The 18,587-nt window shown below is 57.4% G+C and overlaps 1 protein-coding gene across 1 annotated transcript in view; it reads right to left on the bottom strand.

Annotated features, from left to right (window-relative positions):
* Positions 1 to 16,755, bottom strand: part of NXPH3 (neurexophilin 3) — a 20,056-nt gene extending 3,301 nt beyond the window's left edge. Inside the window, exon 1 of the mRNA XM_035347893.1 lies at positions 16,723 to 16,755. Within this exon, the coding sequence (XP_035203784.1) occupies positions 16,723 to 16,733 (11 nt within the window). The 5' untranslated portion in view covers positions 16,734 to 16,755. The remainder of the gene's footprint in view (positions 1 to 16,722) is intronic.
* Between the last annotated feature and the right edge of the window lie 1,832 nt (positions 16,756 to 18,587).

Here is an 18,587-nt window from a genome sequence, read left to right as displayed (position 1 = left end):
GCGAAACCCCAGAGCAGCCCCCCCAAGGGGACAATTGGGGGGGGGGGAGGGTCCCAAAGGGGTGTGCGGGGTGCCCGAGGACGAGGTTGTGCAGCCGTCGTGTGAAGGAGCCTCCGTTGGGATCCGAGAGGAGCATCCCGGGCTGCTGGGGGCGGGGGGGGAAGCGGAGCGAAGGGAGCGCACCGGGGTGGGAAATGGCCAGGGGTGCCCGAGCGTGCCCTTGGGAGCTTGGTCTGGCACCAAAGGGGACAAGGGGATTGTGGCGGATGCTCTGCTTCCAGGCTCGGCTCTTCCCCGTCCTGGGCATGAGGAAAAAGCTCATGAAGAAGGCTTCTTTCTGCCAGCCTTCGCCCTCCGCAGGACCTGGTCCCTTGGCTCTGGCCGTCGGGGAAAAAGCAAAAGGCTCCTTCTCCCATGGGAGGACCCGGCTGCGGGCAGGGCGCAGGGAGGCTCTCCCTCTTGTTGTGCCCTTTGGGAGGCGTTGGCCGAGTCGTGGGGCCTCCATTTATTTGGGGGTTCATTTCTGGTTCATAAATACTGGCTGCTGCTGCAGTGCTTCCTCCCCCCGCCACGTGGCTGTGCGCTCTGCTTTCTCTCCCCGTCCTTAAAAACCGTTAAAAAGAGAGAATTAAATATTTCTGGGACCTTTTGCTCTGGAGAGAGAGGGGACGAGTCCGTACCTGGCCCCTTCTACAGGGCTGCGGAACATTTCCTTCCTCCCCCGAGGGTCTCGCACCTCTGCGAGGGCGCGGGCTGGCTAGGAAGTTTATTTTCCGTTTAGTTGTGGCTTTGTGCATGCGTAAGCCTAGACGGTGCCGTTCCTGCCTTCCTTCTGCACGGCAGCGGGGAGGTGACGAATCGTGGCAGCGCCGGGCACCGCTCCTTAGGCTTGGGAAATTAAAAAAAGGAACAAGCAAATGCAGATTCTGTTCCCCCACCCAAGCCAGGCGGTTTGAGTCTTACTTTATTCCAGAAGTAAAGGCATGGCAGGCTGCATGGCGCTTAAAAAGGAAACAGAACTCGTCGGTTGGCTTTGCTGTTCCAGACCGACAGAGCCTTGCTCGTTTGGGTTTGTTTCACGGAAGGGAACAGTTGTCCTTTTCCCATCTTTCAGCGGGAGAAGTTGCAGTACAGAAGTAACTTGCCAGGGACAGGACTTGAATTACACCCAGGATTTTCTCAAACCCCGGGCAGCGATTCCTCTCCTTTACAGCTCGTTACCTTCCTTTCCGCATCCTTTCCGTATTCCCCCTCCTTTTCCCGAGCCCCTTTGGAAAGCCAGATCCCGCAGCGCTGCTAAAAACGAACAGACCATGGGGAAATGAGCAGGTTTCGGCAGGCAGGATGCTGCCACCGAGTGCCCCGCTAGCACTCCCATCTGCGCAGCAAACCGCTCCAGCTTTCGACTGTGCTTGCGATGCTGGGACCTGGACCTGGGGGCGAGGGGAGGGGGGGGCTTCTCTCGCAGTTTTGGGGTGGGGAGGGAGGGAGGAAGGTGGGCGATGAGGCCGCGGGGTGGTCGCTGCCTGCTCCCCGCATCGAAGGCGCCCGCCTGCGTCGCTGCCTGTCGCCACCTGGGTGGTTCGGGCATCGGAGGCGGGTGGGATTACGGTCTCGGGTGGATGCCACGGGAGTTGTAGTGATGGCACTCGCGCCCGTGGAGCGGTGGCATTTCGGGGCATGGAAGACGAGACCCAGCCTTGATGCTCACGGAGGGAGAGGAGCCACACGAGCCCAGTTCCCCATCCGACCTGTGCCAAAGGGAGCAATCGGGTGGCGAATCCCTCCCCAGGGCTGTTGAGCTCCAGGATATTCATCCAGGAGTGGTGCTGGAAGGACCCTGGGGCCTCCTAAACCCAGAAGGAACACAGCAGTGGAGGATATACGGGAGCACTAATGTTGTCCTGGCCCCAGCGGCGTGCTGGCTACCTTTAATAGGCTGCACGGCTCTAACTACAGTGATTCCGATAAAAGATCTTCACAAAACTTCCAAATGCCTGAGCCATCACCTGCTTCTAAATCACGCCAAGCACTGCAGCTCCTGCCCAGCCTGCCTGGAGCTGTCAGCACCGCGTGGTCCACGTGTCCCCCCCCCCCTGTGGTGCTGGATGTGTCCAGCACCTATTCGCTGCACTGGTTTGGGGGGGGGGATGAGGTTTTTTGGGGGAGCATCTGGGCAGCTCTGATTTGGCTGCGAGGCCAGGCTGATGGCAGCGTGGCTCAGGGCGAGGAGGAAGAGCAGGGGATGGATAAAAGCGAGGATAAAAGTGATTTAATGCGGCTTTCTGGGTTTTTCTGGTGTTCAGAGGGAGCTGGCAACTGGAGCGGCATAAAGAAGGGCTGATTTAGGAGCTGCTCCAGCTCGTCTGGTGCCACGATGGCTCCCTCCGGAGCTGCTTAAATAGCCCGTGCGTGGTGAGCACGGTGCCGGCGCTGTCACCTCTCCAGGGCGGCGGTGGGGACGTGTCCCCCGCTCCAGCCAGGGGACACGGCCCATCCGACGGGCTCATGCAGTAAAAGTGGGCTCCTGCACCTCCCGTGCAGAAATGGGACCTCCTCAGTGGAAACGAACCCATCTGGGGGAGCCCTGGGCCAGCACCTGGGGACGGGTTTCCTTGAAAACCCCGGTGAAAATATTCCCGGTGGGAGGAGGGAACGGAAAGGCCGGGTGCTGCTTTTAGCACTTGTAAAGAAAACTCCTTTCCCTGATGCTTTTCGCCCCAGGAGGGTCACAGGAGGGGTTGGAAGGGGCATCCTGGCCTCTTGCAGGTGGCTGATGAGGATGGGGTTAATTGGTGATGGGGTTAATTGGTGCCAGTGTTTTTTTTTGTTTGTTTGTTTGTTTTTGCTTTGGCCACCCCAATCGGGGCTCCAGAGACCGCTGTGAAAACATCCCCTCGGCTCACAGGTATTTCCAAAAATCGAGCACCTCCTGCGTGTTTCTGGGGCTTGGGGAAACTTCTTTTCCTGCGTGCAGGGGGGCTGATGCTCAGGGAAAGATGCTCCCGCGATGGCAGAGAGCAGGGGCAGATTTTGGGGGGAAAAGGGGGACATCCCATAGCACGCAGCCTCTTGCGCATCCCGGCTGGGGGAAGCGGCTGGAAGGGGGGAGAGCGGGGGGGAGCAGCTGCGATTTTGAGGCGTGATTTGGCTGAAAGCTGAATCAAGGAAGCCTCGGCGGTGCCGCAAGGCCCTTCCTCCCCTCTGCTGCTGCTCAGCCCGGCTCCTTTCCTGGGTTTCTGTTGCCCTCTAGTGGGACCGGAGCTGGCAGCTGGGCTCGGCCGGGGGGTGGGGGGGGGTCAGCAAAAAAAGCGAAAAGGAGAGGGGGAGAGGCTCCTAAAAAGCACCTCCCGCTTCCCAAGGCAGTTTTCTATGAACGGAGCTTTTTATCTGGAAGCATTTTTAACCGGGCGTTATCAGGTTATTTTAACCTGGGCAGAACTAAGATTGAAGGAAATGAGAAATAAAAAGGCCATGGGGAGAGGGGTTGGGGGGGGGGGAGGATATTTTTAAGCAGAAAGGGCGCAGTGCCCTGAGACGTGATGGGAGGAGAAGCTGGCCGCTGGTGGCAGCGGTGACAGCAGTAAAGGGAGGGCTTTGCTGCTGCTGGGCACCTTCCTCCGGTAACGCCCGGGGGCTGCGGGCACCCAGGGGTAACGTGGCTGCTGGGGGGCTGGGGGCTCGGGCAGGAGGCCCCTGGGCACACGCCTTGAAGGGAAAGGATGGGGTCTGCTGCCCCTGCGAGCCTCTGAGCTGCTTTTGCAAAACCAGAGCAGCTGCACGGAGAGCAGCATCGCCAAGAACGTGAGTGCCAAAGAGCAAAAATAAATAAATAATAATAATAAAATAGAAAACACACCGCGAGGGAAGAGGCTCCAGGAGAGACGGCAAAGAGCGTGAGGTCAGAGAGAGCGGCTCGTGCAAAGACATGAAAGAAGCAAGGGAGCGTAGCGAGGTGGGAACCCCAGCCTTCAACCGCCTGACAGCTGCTGGGGGAGGCAGAGAAATGAATTCAGGTGTTGATTAAGAGGCATACACAGCCTGCGATGAACTTGGGTGTTGATTAAGAGGGATACACGGCTACGATGCTGCGTATCCCCCCCCGTGCTGCCCTTTCCCCTTCCAGATGCTCTGGGAACGAGCCTGCCATCCTTACTTTCATTTTGCAGCCCAGCACCCCAAGGTTATTTGGCCACAGCAGTGAGATTTCAGCCGAGATGCTCCGAGGCACGGCTGGGTGCCCTGCCTCCTCCCCGGGAGCCGCAGCCGTGCTCAGCAGGTGGGCACACGGGGAGCAGGTGGGGGCCGTCAGCACCCAGAAATAGAGGGAGGGTGGTTAAGGAGCCTTTCCCCCTCACAAAGCCTTTTGGTAGGAGGTAGCAAAGCACGTCTCCAGGCTGGTGGCTAGTTATTCCATGTCATTTTGAGCTTAGGAGCCCAGTGGTGAAGCGAGGGAGGGAGGCAGGTTCCTTGGTGCGTGCCCAAGGTGAGATTTCCCCCGGGAAGCACGGCTGCGCGTGCATCTGCTGGCATTTCTGTCCGTAGCTGAGCCCTGATATTTTTTGTGCGTGGGATGCTGGTGCTCCAGGCTCTTTCCTGAGGGAAGGTCTCCTAAGCTCCTCGCCTGAATTCAGCTGCCCGAGGGGTGGTTTGGAGCCGCTGCCCCATCTCTGGCTGTGCTCAGCCCTTGCACGGATCCATCCAAAGCCTCCCGACCAGGTATGACCCAGCCAGGAACCGGGTGCCTCCAAACACAAGCTGTTTTTTTTTTATTTTTGCAGCTGGATGCGAAATGTTGAATAGTAAAATATAAAATAACGTTGCTCCTGGGAAATCCTGCTACAACGATTCCCCCCCTCGCCTTCTTGCACCACTTCAGCTCCGTTCCCTGTTGTGCACGTGGGTGTTTCCCCTCCCTTCCCCGGGATCGAGGAAGAACCCTTTCCAAAAACGTGTCGTTTAATTGCAGAGCGTTTGCCAAGCGCGGAGACCTCTTGGCTAAGGCTGCGAGAGCCTGTTTGGATGTTGGAGTGGGAAAACAAATTGAAAGGTTCCTCCCCGCTTCCTTTTTGCCGCGCTACCTGCAGGCAGCCGGCTTTTCCTGAAGAGTAGGGAGGAGGCTGCTTGGCGAGGCTTTTGCTTAAAATAAAAACCTGGGGGGTTGCGCGAAGCCGGAGCCAGCGCTGGGGATGCTGAGCCATGGCGGGGATGCTGGCCCCGAGGTGCTTTTGGGGTGATGCCAAGTGGGGTACGGCCCAGCCTGCAGCGGGAGCGTGGGCAGGGGAAGGACTGGGACAAATCCTGCCTTTGGGAGAGGCAGAGGAGGCTGTGAGCCACGCGAGCCCTTCTGCCTTGTGACTGCAGAGGGAAGCAGGGAGCTGCTCTGGGTGCTGGGGCCGGGTGAGCGGGGCCCGATCCCAACCCCCCCCCCAAAGCCCCTTGAGCTGGGACGGGGCAGCCCAAACCTCCCCCTCCAAAGCCCACTGTTGCTCATGACCTGTGTCACGCGTGGGGCTTGAATAACCTAGAAAACTTCTAAAATTCCAGTCTGCAAGCAAAAGTCGTGGCTATCCTCATAAACCAGCCAAACCCCAAAGCTGGGGACGTGGGGGGGGGGGATGTGCTGGGTGGCTCATCCTGTTCTGCTGTGCCACGGAGGATTTGGGTGTCTTCTCATCCAAGCCTCCTGGGGTTTTCTCTGTGTTGGCTTCTTTAGTTTTTTTTACAGGCCAAGCAAACTGGGGAGAAAAGAAATTTGCTTTGGCTCTAGGAGGATTTGGAGATGACGGTCCCCGTTCGCCTGGTGCGCTGGGAAAACCCACGGTACAGCTCCCTGCTGGGGGCTGCTCAGCTCCGGAGCGAGCAACCGGTGGCTCCAATTTCCCTTCCTGCCCTCCGAGGCTGAGTATCGCTTCATAAAAATAACAGGAGAGACAGCTAGACTCTCTCTGGGAAAAGAAATAATCCTGGGGAAAATAAAAGGGGTGCAGAGGGAGATTTTCTGGAGAAACGGGGCTTGGAGTGGGGCTCCCCTGCGTATTGATTTCCCTGCACGGTGCCACCTGGCACGGGGCATTTCTCAAGCACCAGGAGGCTTCGGTGCTCCTGGTTTTCTCAAGCCTCTCCCAAGGTTTCTCTCTTCCGACCTTGTTTTTCGAGAGGTTGGGGGTTGCTTTGTTTCTGTCGCTGGTTTCTGAGCCCACCTCTTAACCTTCCTCCTGCCACGAGCAGCCCTTCCCTGCGTTTTGGCTGCGGAGCACGTGGTTTTTCTCCGAGCGAAGCTTTCATTTTAACCTGCAAATCCTCCTGCAGGGAAAGCAGAGCACATGCAGGCTGCCGATGTAACCCCAAAGGCGAGGGTGGGAGGTCATCGCTGCCCGCTCGGGCGATGCTGGTGGCTGCATCCCCTGTGGAGGGGACGGTTTGTGTCATGCAGCCCCTTCCTTCGGAGCAGGACGGAGATTATCAGCTCCTTTCTGCTGGGCTCAGCAGACGGCTGCTGGAAGGGCAACGAGGCCGCTTTGCCAGGGCGGATCTGCAATGATAAATTGGAGATGAAAGGGTTTGCGTCCCAGCGACGTTTTAGTGGGTCGTGCCCCGTATTTATATCTCGGTCCTCTTGTTGGAAGAAGGCAATACAAACATGTTGCGATTTATTGGCACAAAAGCTGCGGGGTTTGCAGCCATCAGGGTTTCTTGCCCGGCCTGTCAGAGCGGGGCAGCGCTGAATGAAATTAAAGCGATCAGTGAAATGCTGCAACGCCTCTGGCTGGGGCTGAGATTTTTGCATTTCCTTTGAAAAGGATGGAGAAAAAAAAAAAAAAAGAAATCTGAGTGCAAAAGGCCCTCAGTGCTATTTTAGTCTGGACAGAGGAGAGGCTGAAATCTTTACAGTTTGCTGCTTGGCAATTCAAGCTGTAAGAAGAGGAAAAAACCTCTTAGCAGTGAACCTCAGAGGTTCAAAGCCCCAGTTTGGCCCTGAAAGAGCAGCTCCGCGTGCGCTGCACGGGCTGCTGCATTGCGATGGGGAGCTCAGGGGTGGGCTCTGAGCCGAGGTGGTTGGAGGCAAGAACCTGAAGCGCGAAATCGGCTGGAAGAAAGGCCGTGCTTTGCTTTTGGGGATGCGTTCCCACGCGTGCCCCTTTCAGCTCCATCCCCAGGGATTTCTCCCTCCTGGGTGTTTCACGACGCCCGGCTCGCTGCTTCGTGCGCCGAGCATCCAGCAGCTGCTGGGAGCTCGCTGTCTGGGAGGAAACCTTGCAGTTATCCTTCATCGCTTCGGCCTCAATTTCATGTTTCTACTTCATCAGTTGATGAATGAGATCCGGCCGTCGTCAGCCCAGCTGTGCAAAATGGGCGACGCGGTGCAGTTTTGGGTTGCTTTTCCCCATCTCTCATGTCAGCTGGTGCTTAAGTCGCAGTGGCCGCCCTCAAGAGATTTATGCAGAGATCTTTCTTTGTTTCTTAAACATGCTGGAGATGTCTGACATTAGCAGGGAGAAAAGGTGACCCATGTGTGTATGCAGAGGAAGATGTCCCCGACCGGCCCTTAAATCAGCACTGAATGCACCAGGTGAACTTGAGGTGGCTCAATTTCTCCCCTGCTTCTTTTGAAGGCCGAGCTTTGTGTTTCTTTGGCCAGCGGTGGCCTCCAAAATCTCATCTTCAGGTCCTCGGCTCTTCTCTAGGTCGGAGCTGAGCCCTCCCCGCGCCTGCCGGGGCTCTCGTGCCTTTGTGCGTTCCCAGGCTGGCTGCAGAGCGGGGATGAGCCCTGCCTGGGGGCTGTGGGGTGATGCTGGCAGTGAGTATTTCTTAATGCTGGAGTGGGCTGGACGAGTGCTTCCCCTGCCCTGAAAATTCTGCCTTCCACAAAAAATGGAATAAGGAAAGGGGGAGGGTGCGTTGGGGTGAGAACTGGTGAAAAGGAGGGGGTGGAATGCCCCAAATCCCCCCCTTGCTGTCCCCATGCCCTCGGGCAGGACGGAGACCCCCGGCCACCTCCTAGCTCGAAGGCTGCAGCTTCACCTCGCATCGGAGCATGACAAAAACCAAGGCGAGGGGCCCTGGTGCTAATGTTTTACATCTGCCCAAACGCTCAGAGTGCAGCGGGGTTGCTTGCGAGAGGTAATTTCTTCTACGAGACCGGCAGACGCGGCTCCTAGAAAAGGCTCTAAAGCTGATCTGATTTATTTTTTTCTTCGGTTGCATTGGCTGCTCCAAGGAGAAACATCCCAGATTTAGGGCTCCCCTCTGCTGCCCCGCACCACCCGGCCACTCGCTGAGATTTAAATGGTTTTGCTAACCCGGTTGTTACACGGAAAGGAGGTGTGGGGGGGCACGGCAGCAGCTGATGGTGCCAGCTGTGCTTTTGCAGATTTCTCTAACAACAATCCCAAATTTCTTTATAATAAGATATCTATATATATATTTAGAAGCCTGCTTGGAGGGGAGCGAGGCGGAGGCAGGTATCTCATGGTGTGCTTCCAGCGCTCGCACTCCATCAGGAGCCTGGGTCATGGCCAAGGCGGGGGCGGCCGGCGCAGCCTCCCCGACCTCCGTGGGGTGGGAGCGCGGCCGCTTCCGTCCCGCAGCTCGGGTTGCCCGCCCTGGGATGCCTCAGCCAGCTGCTTTGGGCTTGCTTCGGGGCAGAAAAAGGGGATTTGGCCACGGGGCTGGGGGCGTGCAGGATGTGGGGGGGGGGGGCCGGCCCCCGCGGGGCACGTGCTCGGTGCTTTTTTAAAAATAAAGTGACTTTTGTGCATGGTCATTTATCTTTGTGACATCTTTGAGTAGCTCTCCGTGCTGTGGGGTCCGTCCTGGTTTTGTCTTTGCGTGGCTTTTGTGGCTTCCTGGGGGGGTGGTGTCCATCACTGGGTGTTCAGCTGGGGTCTGGTGTCTGGGGGGGGGGGTGTCCTGGGGGTTCAGCCTGCAGCACTGGGTGCTTTTGGTTCAAACCGTGGGGTCCTGCAGCCTCGTTCCCATGGGAGACGTGGGCTCGGAGCAGCCAGATGGGTTTGGACAAGCACCTTGAACCCAGACCCGTGTGCTGACGCCTAGCCTGGGGTTGTGCTCGATTTATTCCCCCGAAATAAGGCATCAGAAGGAGCCACGAGTAAAAAGATGGCCAAAATTGCACATGCCCCCAGCACCCCCAGGCTGTGGCTGGTCCCCGGGCGCATGGGGCTGGATGCAGCCGTGATTGATGAGCGACTTCTCTGCCCTGTGGGGCCACGGCTGCAGCTTTGCTTGTTCAAGGGCTTTGGGGGAATTTCTGTCTGCCTTTAGGCTCTGCCTTTTTGATTTTAAGCCTTCCTGTTCTGCGTGAGAAGGTGAGAGGGTCAGTGGGGGCAAATGAGGCTTTCCTTAATGAGCAGAGGCCTTAACGCTTTTAACCCCCTTTCTTGTCTAGGATTCAGCTGCGGTGTGATGCAGCTTGGTCCCCTGTGTTCTCAGCAGAGCTTTTTTTGGTGTGCTCAGGCTGATAGCTCCCATTTTACAAACCCCCCCGCCCCCCCCCCCCCCAAACCCTTCTGTTTCCCCTCGCCAAGGCCCCTTCCCGCAGCCAGCGGGAGGCTGGGGCTCGGCGAGCGCACGGTGACAACGGTGACAAGCTCAGGCTCCCCGGGGAACAACCCAGCTGTGCTTGGGCTAACGAAGCAGCTTCCTAACGACTCTGACGGCCGGATCCCAGACAGCATGGAACAGCCTGCCGGCTTGTATCTCGTGGAGCGCAGCCAGTCTGCAGCAGCTGAGGCTCCGGGGCCTCTGATCCTCGGATCTGAGGGATGAGGCACTGAAGCCTCCTCGAACCTTACAGGTTCCCAGTGAATTCAAGGTTTTTTTTTCCCTCCCCAACTAACTGAGGCCATAACCAAGCCTCTGGGGGTGCTTGCTGGAGGGTGGCAACCCAGACCACCAAGAGCTTCGGGAGCAGCACCCCAAAGCAACGTATAAAGGTCGTGGGGGCTATCGGTGTCTCCGCAGGGGGGCTCACGGATTTGCCCCAGCCTGGGGGAGGCCACGGCCTCATCCCTGCTGGCTGGGATCCCACGGGGCTCCCGGAGGAGGCTGCAGGGACCCGGGGAGGCTCCGTGCTTGCAGCTGCCTCTTACCAAAAGCTGAAATGGGAGCGCGTGCCTCTCGGGCTCGCGGAGCCGTGAACCCCGGGGAGGGGGGGACCTGCGTTTGGTTCCTCTGCCAGCGCCTGTTTATGCGTTTTATCCAATTACTGCTTAATGCAAAATGCATAAGGAGCCCTTGGAGCGGGGACAGAAACCCACGGCCCGGCTTTGCAGTCCTCATCGGCAGAGCCGACCCTTTAGGACAATTTCCAGTCTCAGCTGAATGACTTCATGAGAAGATTTCTCTCTCTCTCTCTCTCTTTTTTTTTTTTTCTCCTTTTTCTTCTTTTTCCAACCAGTTGCCGGTTAATTTTTGCTCTGGTTTAGGAACAAAAGCTCTGGCTGGAGGCTGAATTTGCTTCACTTCACCATCCCGCTGCTGGGTCCCAGTCAGGCTTTTGCTGCTGGATTAAAAGATTTGTGTGCTGGGGAATTAGGGCTGCTTCTGAGAGGTCTTTGAGGCCCACCTCAAACAGCAAAAATCATGGGGACGGTCTTTGAAAGCGTTATGGCACAGCTGGTACTGTGGCTTCCCGGCCAGCCTTGACACGAGATGGGAAAGAATCAGCTCGTACAGCCCAGCCGCGTTGTGGCTTTTGAGGTTTCAGCACGTGAAAGCAACAAATTGTCTGTTTAAGTGAAACCTACACTCCGGGCCGGCTCCCAGAGGAGCCCCAGATCCCGAGCCAAAATCTGAGAGAGCGGAGGGAGAAAAATCAATCATTATTATAGGAAATAAGGCAAACTCCAAGGCTCTCTTTCCCTTCTTCCTTTGGCAAATTCTCTTTTTGGCTCAGATTTTCGCATTCTTCTTTCTAAAGCGGCCAAAGAGATGGGGATAGATAACGGCTTCCCCTGCCCCCCCCCAGCCAGGTCTCAGCCTGGAGGAGATGCCGAACCCCGGGACCCGACTCCCTCCGCTGGCTTTAATAGAGACGCACCACGCGAGCTGATCACCCTCAGACCTTTTGCACGCCCGGCCAAGATTTATTTATTTATTTATTTTCCAACCTAATTGGATTTGCTCGCTCTATTTCTGCAGCTTTTGTGCTCCTTATTTTGTTATTTATAGAAAACATCTGTCGGCGCGGCAGCCGGCCCGTGGGGAGCGCGGGGCCGGGCCAGGTTTGTCCGTGCGATGGTGTGGGGAGGCTCAGGTGTGAGAAGGGGGCTTCGACCCTCGGTGGGGGGGAATCAGGGCTTGGGGCTGCCTTTCCTTTACATGTCTGGGTGAAATACCAGCTCCGCCGAAGGAAATGGAGGCTGGGAGAGGATTTTCTCTTGATGAGCCACCCCTGGGAACATCCTTGAGCCAAAGACGGGGTAAAAAACCATGATTGCATGAAAAAAAAATGGTAAATCCTGGCTGAAATAGCCTCTGAGGAAGGCAGGAGCTTCCTCCATCCAGGTTCTGTCGGATGGTCAGGGAAAAGGCAGGGGCTGCATTTCCAGGTGAGCAGCAGAGCCGCAGGACGAGTGTCGTAATGCTGACTAAGCCAATTATCAGAGCTGCGATTAACCTTGGTAATTAATCTCAGGGACTGAGCGTGGTGGAGGTCAGTGTTGTCAGAGCTGGCTGGGAGACGTGGTGGTGTAATTGCTTTGGAGCTCTCAGCTCTCCCCATCCTATTCTCCCCCTAATTCTGCTCATCTTTTATATTTCTGGGGAGCTTTGCTTCGTATTTTCTGCTTCCAAGGAGCTGAGCCTGAAGGGCGTTCTTCCAGCCGTGGCAGCACTGCAGCCAAACCCTCCTGCTCCCTTTCCGTGCCCGATGGGGCTGGGGCAGCCGTGTGGGATGGGTTATGGGGCCAGCTGGGTGCAGCTGATGGGCCGACCTGCCTGTGAACCCCCCCCCGCCATAAAATTGCCACGGGCTCGTTGCTTTGCTGGGTGGGAATGTGGAGGGAACGGAGCCAGGGCGGTGACTTACACGGGTAAGGTCATGCCGTGAATTTGTGGCAGCTGGAAATCAGCTGCATCCTCCCCTGGTGCTCCGTTAGCCCCAGAGCATCTTTCCTCCTCCTTCTCCTTCTCTTCCTCCTCCTCCTCCTCCTCCTCCTGAGCAGCACGTAGGCGTCTTGCTGGGAGCTCAGCCCCGTGCCGAATGGCAGGTGGGTCAGAGCCGAGCTCCTGAACGCCTCCTGTCCTCACGATACGAGTCAAAAAGCGATGTGTGCTGGTAAAAGGAGAGCTCAGTTCGTGAACAAAGGATTGGCTGCTGATAGCAACGTGATTTACAGTGAGGCTTAGGCCAGGCAGCTCCAGGAGTGTTTTTATGTGACAGCCTAATGGTTATTAATTTGTCTGGAATTTGCTGTAATGCTATTAATCCTGATAGGCTTGTTGGATACTTAATGCAAATATTTTAAGTGCTTCTGTGGGATTTTTTTTTTTTCCCCTGGAATGGTGTGTTTAGGTGCACAGCCCACGTGCAAGCTCCTGTTTTGATGCAGCAGTCCCCGAATTCCCCCCGTTGCATGGGGGCATCACCTGCCCACCCGTCCCTGGGCTCGTCCAGTGTCCCTGCCCACCCAGTGCGGGCTACAGATTCCTCCTCTTTACAGCTCCAAACGTCTTTCATCTCCTCTTTTCTCGAGCCACCAAATTGCCCATGTCCCAGGCTGGCTGCCCCGCGCTGGTTCTGCCTCACCCAGCGCTCCCAGGGGCTATTCCTCGCATTTCTCCCTCGCTTTGATTCCTCGCTTTATCGTCGCTGGCTGGCAAGCTGAGCTGCAGCCATGTGTTTCTGTTTAGGTGGCCTGACAGATTGAGGTTTGCAGCCTTCTTGGTGGGAAACGCGGCTCCAAAACCCTGGAAACGTGTGAAGGTTGCAATCCGATTCCGGCTGCTTTTCCCCGCTCCCCTCCTCCCTGCAGGGAAAGCACAGCTGATGCCAAGGGGAAAGTGGAGGGGAGGGGGTGGGGGGGGGGGAAGGAAAAACTCCAAACCTCCCAGGGAAGCTGGAAATATATGTAGGACTCGATCCAAAGATTGATTAAATAAATCACAGGCTGGGACTGTGGGAGCGGCAGGTTGCTTCGGAGGGATCAGCTCCCAACTTCTGGCTGCTGGGGAGGGGGCGGGGGGGTCTGGGCAGCTCTGCGGCGCCATTGCCCCAAATGCTGGGGGAGGAAAGGCTTCGGTGTTAGCTTAAATCCAAGCAGCGCACGTGTTTCCCATGCAAAGCTCTCCGAAGGGGTTTAAGCCTGGTGTGGGCGAGCAGAGCTGCTCGGGGCTTTGCTGCCCGCGGGGGGACGGCGTCCCGTAGGGGATGCACTGGGGAGGGGGCCGGCGGCGTCCCCCGATGCCAACGGTCCCATCCCCATGGGCAGGTTGACGCCTCCGCTCCGGGCGAGCAGGCTGGTGCTGGTGGGATCGCTGCAGACAAAGAGCCCTTTGAAGGCTTCGGGGATGGGAGTCAAGGGCTGGCCGTGCCCCTGCGCTGACGGGCGAGGGCTGGGGTGAGCTCGCCTCAATCGGCGGCTTTATCCTTTCTTTTTTCTTTTCTGCCTCTGCCCCGTCTGGAGCTCCCTAGCAGAAAGCAAACCCAGACGGCTGCGTTATCTCCGAACTCATTGCTCGGGATCGTGCTGATCGTGGCAGCACCCCTGCGTGCCCCCGTGCGTGGCATGGGGCTCGGTGGGCACCTCGGCGCGCGGCTCGTGGCCCCGCGTGTGCAGTCCGTGTGTCGGGAGCGGGGCTTTCAGCCTCCCCAGGGGGATGCAGGCAAGCGGGTCGCCTCTCGTGACCTCCTCACCGAGCCAAATCTCGGGGCTTGGCTCCCAGTGCGGCTGAGTGGTGCAACAGCTTCCTTCCCAGCTGAAAAAGCCTTTCTGGGAACGAGGGAGGGAGAGGCACTTTCCACTCATCCCTCCCCGGGGTGTTTGGGAATAGGTGGGTCTGGAAATACCCCCCCAGCGTGAGCGCAACCATGACGCCCATCTCGGCTCCAGCCGGGTGATGCTGAGCAGGGGGGGACGAGACCTGCTCACGCTGCAGCTTTGTGGACCCCACAAACGCTCTTTGGGGTATTTGGGAGAAAGAGGGCTTGCAAGGCGGGATTGCTGGTGCTTATAGGGTCAAACATGCCGCAGCCCTGCCCGGGATAAGCAGCGTGAGGTTCCTCCTGACATCATTTTACCAGGAAAACGTCCAGGGACAGCCCTGCCCTTCTGCTGAATGGTTCCTGATGGGAGCTGAGTGTTTGCCAGCAAAAGGGTGGCCAGTTGAATACATTTGCCCCGGTGTGTGGCTCACAGAGCCCAGCTTGTTCTTGGGTCCACTGCTTGGGTTTCACGGCCGATTTGCAGAGAGCTTTGAGAGCTCGGCACCATGCGCTGTGCCCTGGGCGGCACTGAGCTGCTCCAGGGAGGTGCTGGGGGGGGGGGGGGGGAACCCAGGGAGATTTTGGCAGAGGGAGGCGGGATGCTGGCTTCTGGAGCAGAGGAAGGAGCAGGGTCCTGCTTTGTCCCTGCTGAAGCTGGGCATTTCACCGGGTGGCTGGGTCTGCTCCAGCCAGATGTTTTGTGACTCCGTTCCGCTCGGTTCCCAGCGTCTGCTCCCGCTATCAGCCTGGCCTCTGGCGCTCGCTCGCCGCTGGCGGCCGATTCCCCTCCTGCATTCATAGAGGGGGCCAAGAATAATACACATCCACCACGACGTGCCCGGGTCTCCTCCGAAGCTCCCAAGTCTCGTGGTTGTGGGAGGAAGGGGGCCTCGACGTACGCAGGGAGGAAAAAAGGAGGGAGAAGCAAACAGCGGGGCTGGGAAAGGCATGGAGGGAGGCAGGGCTGCTGGAAAGATGCAGCAAGGGGGTAGGGAACGGTCAAGAGTATTTATAGGATTCCCATCCCTACGCGGCCAGCATCTCACCCGTGTGGGCAGCCTGCCCCTAGCCAGGGACCGCAGGCATGAGGGGTTAAACGCGCAGGGTCCGTGCCTTTTTGTCTCCAAGTGAGAGTCTCCAAGTGTCAGAGCAGGAGCTGCAGTGCCAGGCTAGGAGAAACGGACTTGCAAAAATAAATAGTGCGGGTCACATGAGTTACTGGCTCTTGCTGGAGGAACGGAGTGTTTACACGAGTGCCTGGAGGCTTGGCTCTGCTTTGTGCTGGCGGGAAGGGTCCTGGAGGAGAGGCTGATCTCCAGTTAATTGAGGTTCAGCTGTTGTTTGGGAGGTCTGGCTCTTCCCTGTGATGTTGCCTTCTGCCAAGGACTTTGCCCTAGGAATTGGGTGTCTCTGGGTGTTCTCTGCCTCCCAAGACCCTGCTTTAGCTGCTGGTGAATGGGTCCAGCACGGCCATGCCTGGAGGCTGCCTGGGTCCCCCTAAAACCTCACCTGGGGGTCCCACACTGGGGGGGTCCCTGCCTGGTGCAGGGGGGATGGCCCTCAGCATCAGTGGCTGGAAGCGCTGCCAGCACCTTCCCTGCTCTTCCCTTAACAGAATTATTTGGGAGTCCCCCCAAGGGTGCCGGGAGAAGGGCGGCACTTGTTCCTGCTGCCCGTTCTTCCTTTTGAAGCCCTAATCCCCCCGCACGGACATCGCAGCCGCCAGCCCGCAGCTAATCACGATGCTACACGGGCAGCTGGAGCCCAGCTCGAGCACCGAAGCCTGCCCAGCTGTCCTGAGGGCAGGGGGAGCAGCAAACGTGCTATGGGGACAGAACTGATTCCCCTTAACGCCTCTTCAGGGAGAGCAGCGTCTCCTCATCCTCTCCCTGCCCATGGCAAGCTCTGACCCCAGGTTGTTTTTTTTGGGGGGGCAGCATCAGCCAGAGAAAGGCTCCCAGGTGCTGCTTCCTTGCAGGAGAAGCCATGAAAACTTTACATCCCTTTTCCAGGTGGTGTCGGTAAGAAACGTCCTCTAGTGAAACAACGTCAGGGGAGGTAAAGCCCAGATCCTGTGGTTCGCATCCTCATGCCCTAACCTTCTCCATCCCTAAATCCAACGTAAGGACTAGCTTTATAGCACGAAACGAGGCCCCAGGATTTCCTGGCACCCGGCACGTTTGGTGGCCCGGAGCTCGGCAATGAGCCCATCCGATGGTGCCGGAGGTGCTCTGCGAGCCGCTGCCCCCCTGGAGGTCGCCCTTTATCCCATCCGCCGAGCCAGCAGAGCTCGCAAAGACAACCGGGAGGTGTTAAGTGCTTATAAAGGGAGCATAAACACAGCCTTGCTGGCGTGCAGCACGAACCTTCTTAACACTTTCTAAAGCGCTTCAAGAAAGCCACTTCTGCTCAGCGCAAGGTTTTGGGATCCAGGAACCAGAAAGTCTTTAACAGCCTTAACTTCTTGCCTGTTCCCCCCGTTAGGATAAAGCTGACGCAGCCCAGCTGCATCTGCGGAGGGTTTGGTTCCCTGTCCCAGAGCTGGGGCTGCTCTCAGCTGCTGTGCTATAAACGAACGCGGTAAGGATGGAAAGCAAATCCCAGGGGGCAAGGAGGACGGGATGGCGAGGAGACAGCGATGGGAGGATGCGGATTTATTTCTTGCATCTTCTGGGGATGTTCAGGTGGTCAGTTCCTCCCGTATCCATTCGGAAAGCAGCTCCAGCTCGGGTCTGAGGTCATTTGGGGGGCTGAGCACTTCTGGGCTGGCTTGGAGCAGAGCCATGGTCCCTCTGGATGAGGGAGAGGATGGATGGGGTGGCTCGGCTCTGGTTCGCTCTCCAGGTACCCACATAGCTGCTGGTGCCAAAAGCTGTGTCGGAATCACCTCGGGCAGCTCCGGTTTGGGTGTTTTGCTGCTTCCTGTAAAGGCACAAAGGTCTTTCCATGGCTTTTTATCAGTTTTGAGGACTTAAGCTCTTTTCTGGAAATGCTGGGGCATCCTTAAAGATCCCCGCAAGTCCTGCTTTGGGTAATACACTCGTTTTTTAACAGGTTTTTCCTTCTGCTCCGGCTGCATGGGTAAAGCTTTCTCCTTCCCCTGCTCTTAGGTGACTGGTGTGATAATTGGGCCTAAATTGATTCAAACCATTTCCTGTAAGCCCCTAGGGAATAAATTTCCCAGATCAATGGATGCCACTAGCAGTCGCTGGAAGCTCTGCTGCCCTAAGCAGGGCTCAGAGGCGGTGTTTTATTGAATCTGCCATGCCTCCTGCTTGTCCCCATTATTCCCCCTTTGAGCAAGGACCCCAATTTTTCCTGGGCTCTGCTGCTTCGGGCATGGATCTCTGTGATCTAGTGAGCAGGACGAGGCTGGGGTTTGGGTCACCGCCGGGTGCAGGTGCTGCCATAACCTCCCCATCCCCAGCACGTGAGGCTCCAATTTGGGGGTGGAGGTGCTGGGGCCAGATGCAGGGTGTTTGCCTTTCTTGGGCGAAGCTTTTCTCTCCCATGGAGAGTTTTTCCCTGCTCTGGATGGACCTTTTGGCCTGGCGGCCAGGATTCATTGCTGGGAGTCCAGCCCGTCCTTCAGGTCATTTTGGTTGTGGAAACAAATGGGCATCAAGCCCTCTTTTCCCCAAAATGCTTCAAATGAAGCAAGAGGCTTCTGCCTGCCCTTGCTCACATTTCTAGGTGTTTTTTTTTTTTGCCTGCTTTTGCTGCAGGCATTGTCCCTTTGTTGGGACCCGCTGAGCTTTCCCAGGGATGCTTCTTGCCCTCCGAGGTCCCAGCTGGAATCTCTTGGAAACCAGAGATGCCTCTGGGTGCAGACAAGCTCCTGGCTTTGGCACGGACAGCGAGGGCTGAGCATCGCCTCTCCGAAGTGCCGCCGCTTGGCTGCTCCCAGCCGCATCCCTGCAGAGGGGAAGGGTCCTGGGCTGCACCTCTTGGGCTGCTCCTGCAGCCAAACACCAGCCCGATCTGAATTAACCTGGGCGGGAAGAGGATCTGGGCAGATTTCCATCCTGGGAAGGAAATAAATCCCCGTATGTTCACAGCCATCAGCCCCTGTCCAGCTCGATCCAAGGCTGCTCTCTGCCGAGCTCAGACCTGCAGCTGAGATTTATCGGCGCTTGGACGCGGCTCTCTCCTGCTGTGCGTCTTCCAGGGGCTGCTTGAAAATGATTTCTTGCCTTCGCCTTCTCACCGGCTCTGCGGATGGTGTTTGCTAAGTGTCTTTTAATGTCTTCACCTTTCACCTCCTGACTAGATGGGTATCGATCCAATATAGATCCCAGGGAAAGCTGCGGAGGGGACGGGGGCTGCAGCCACCCTGGGGCTGGGGAGAGGGGACGGTGGCAGCTGGGACGAGCACGTAGCGGGGCTCAGCAAGGTGAGGAGGATCAGTTCCTCGTCTCGCAGCCCTGTTTGCTCACGGGATGCTCTGCTGGCACAACCGCTTGGGAAAATACACTCGTGGAGCTGGTTTCTCCAAGGTGTTCCTGGAAGGCCAGCGTGCTTCTAGAGTGCCCAAAAGATCTGCTGGAGATGTTCCCTTTATTCCTCAGGCAGCTTTCCTAGGCAATATTCAGGCAGAATTTGTGAACTGGCGCAGAAAAGCAGCTGTGGGGTGAGGACA

The sequence above is a fragment of the Oxyura jamaicensis genome, chromosome 27 (assembly GCF_011077185.1).
Source record: "Oxyura jamaicensis isolate SHBP4307 breed ruddy duck chromosome 27, BPBGC_Ojam_1.0, whole genome shotgun sequence".
Taxonomy (NCBI): Eukaryota; Metazoa; Chordata; class Aves; order Anseriformes; family Anatidae; genus Oxyura; species Oxyura jamaicensis.
This window is presented reverse-complemented; position numbering and strand designations above follow the sequence as displayed.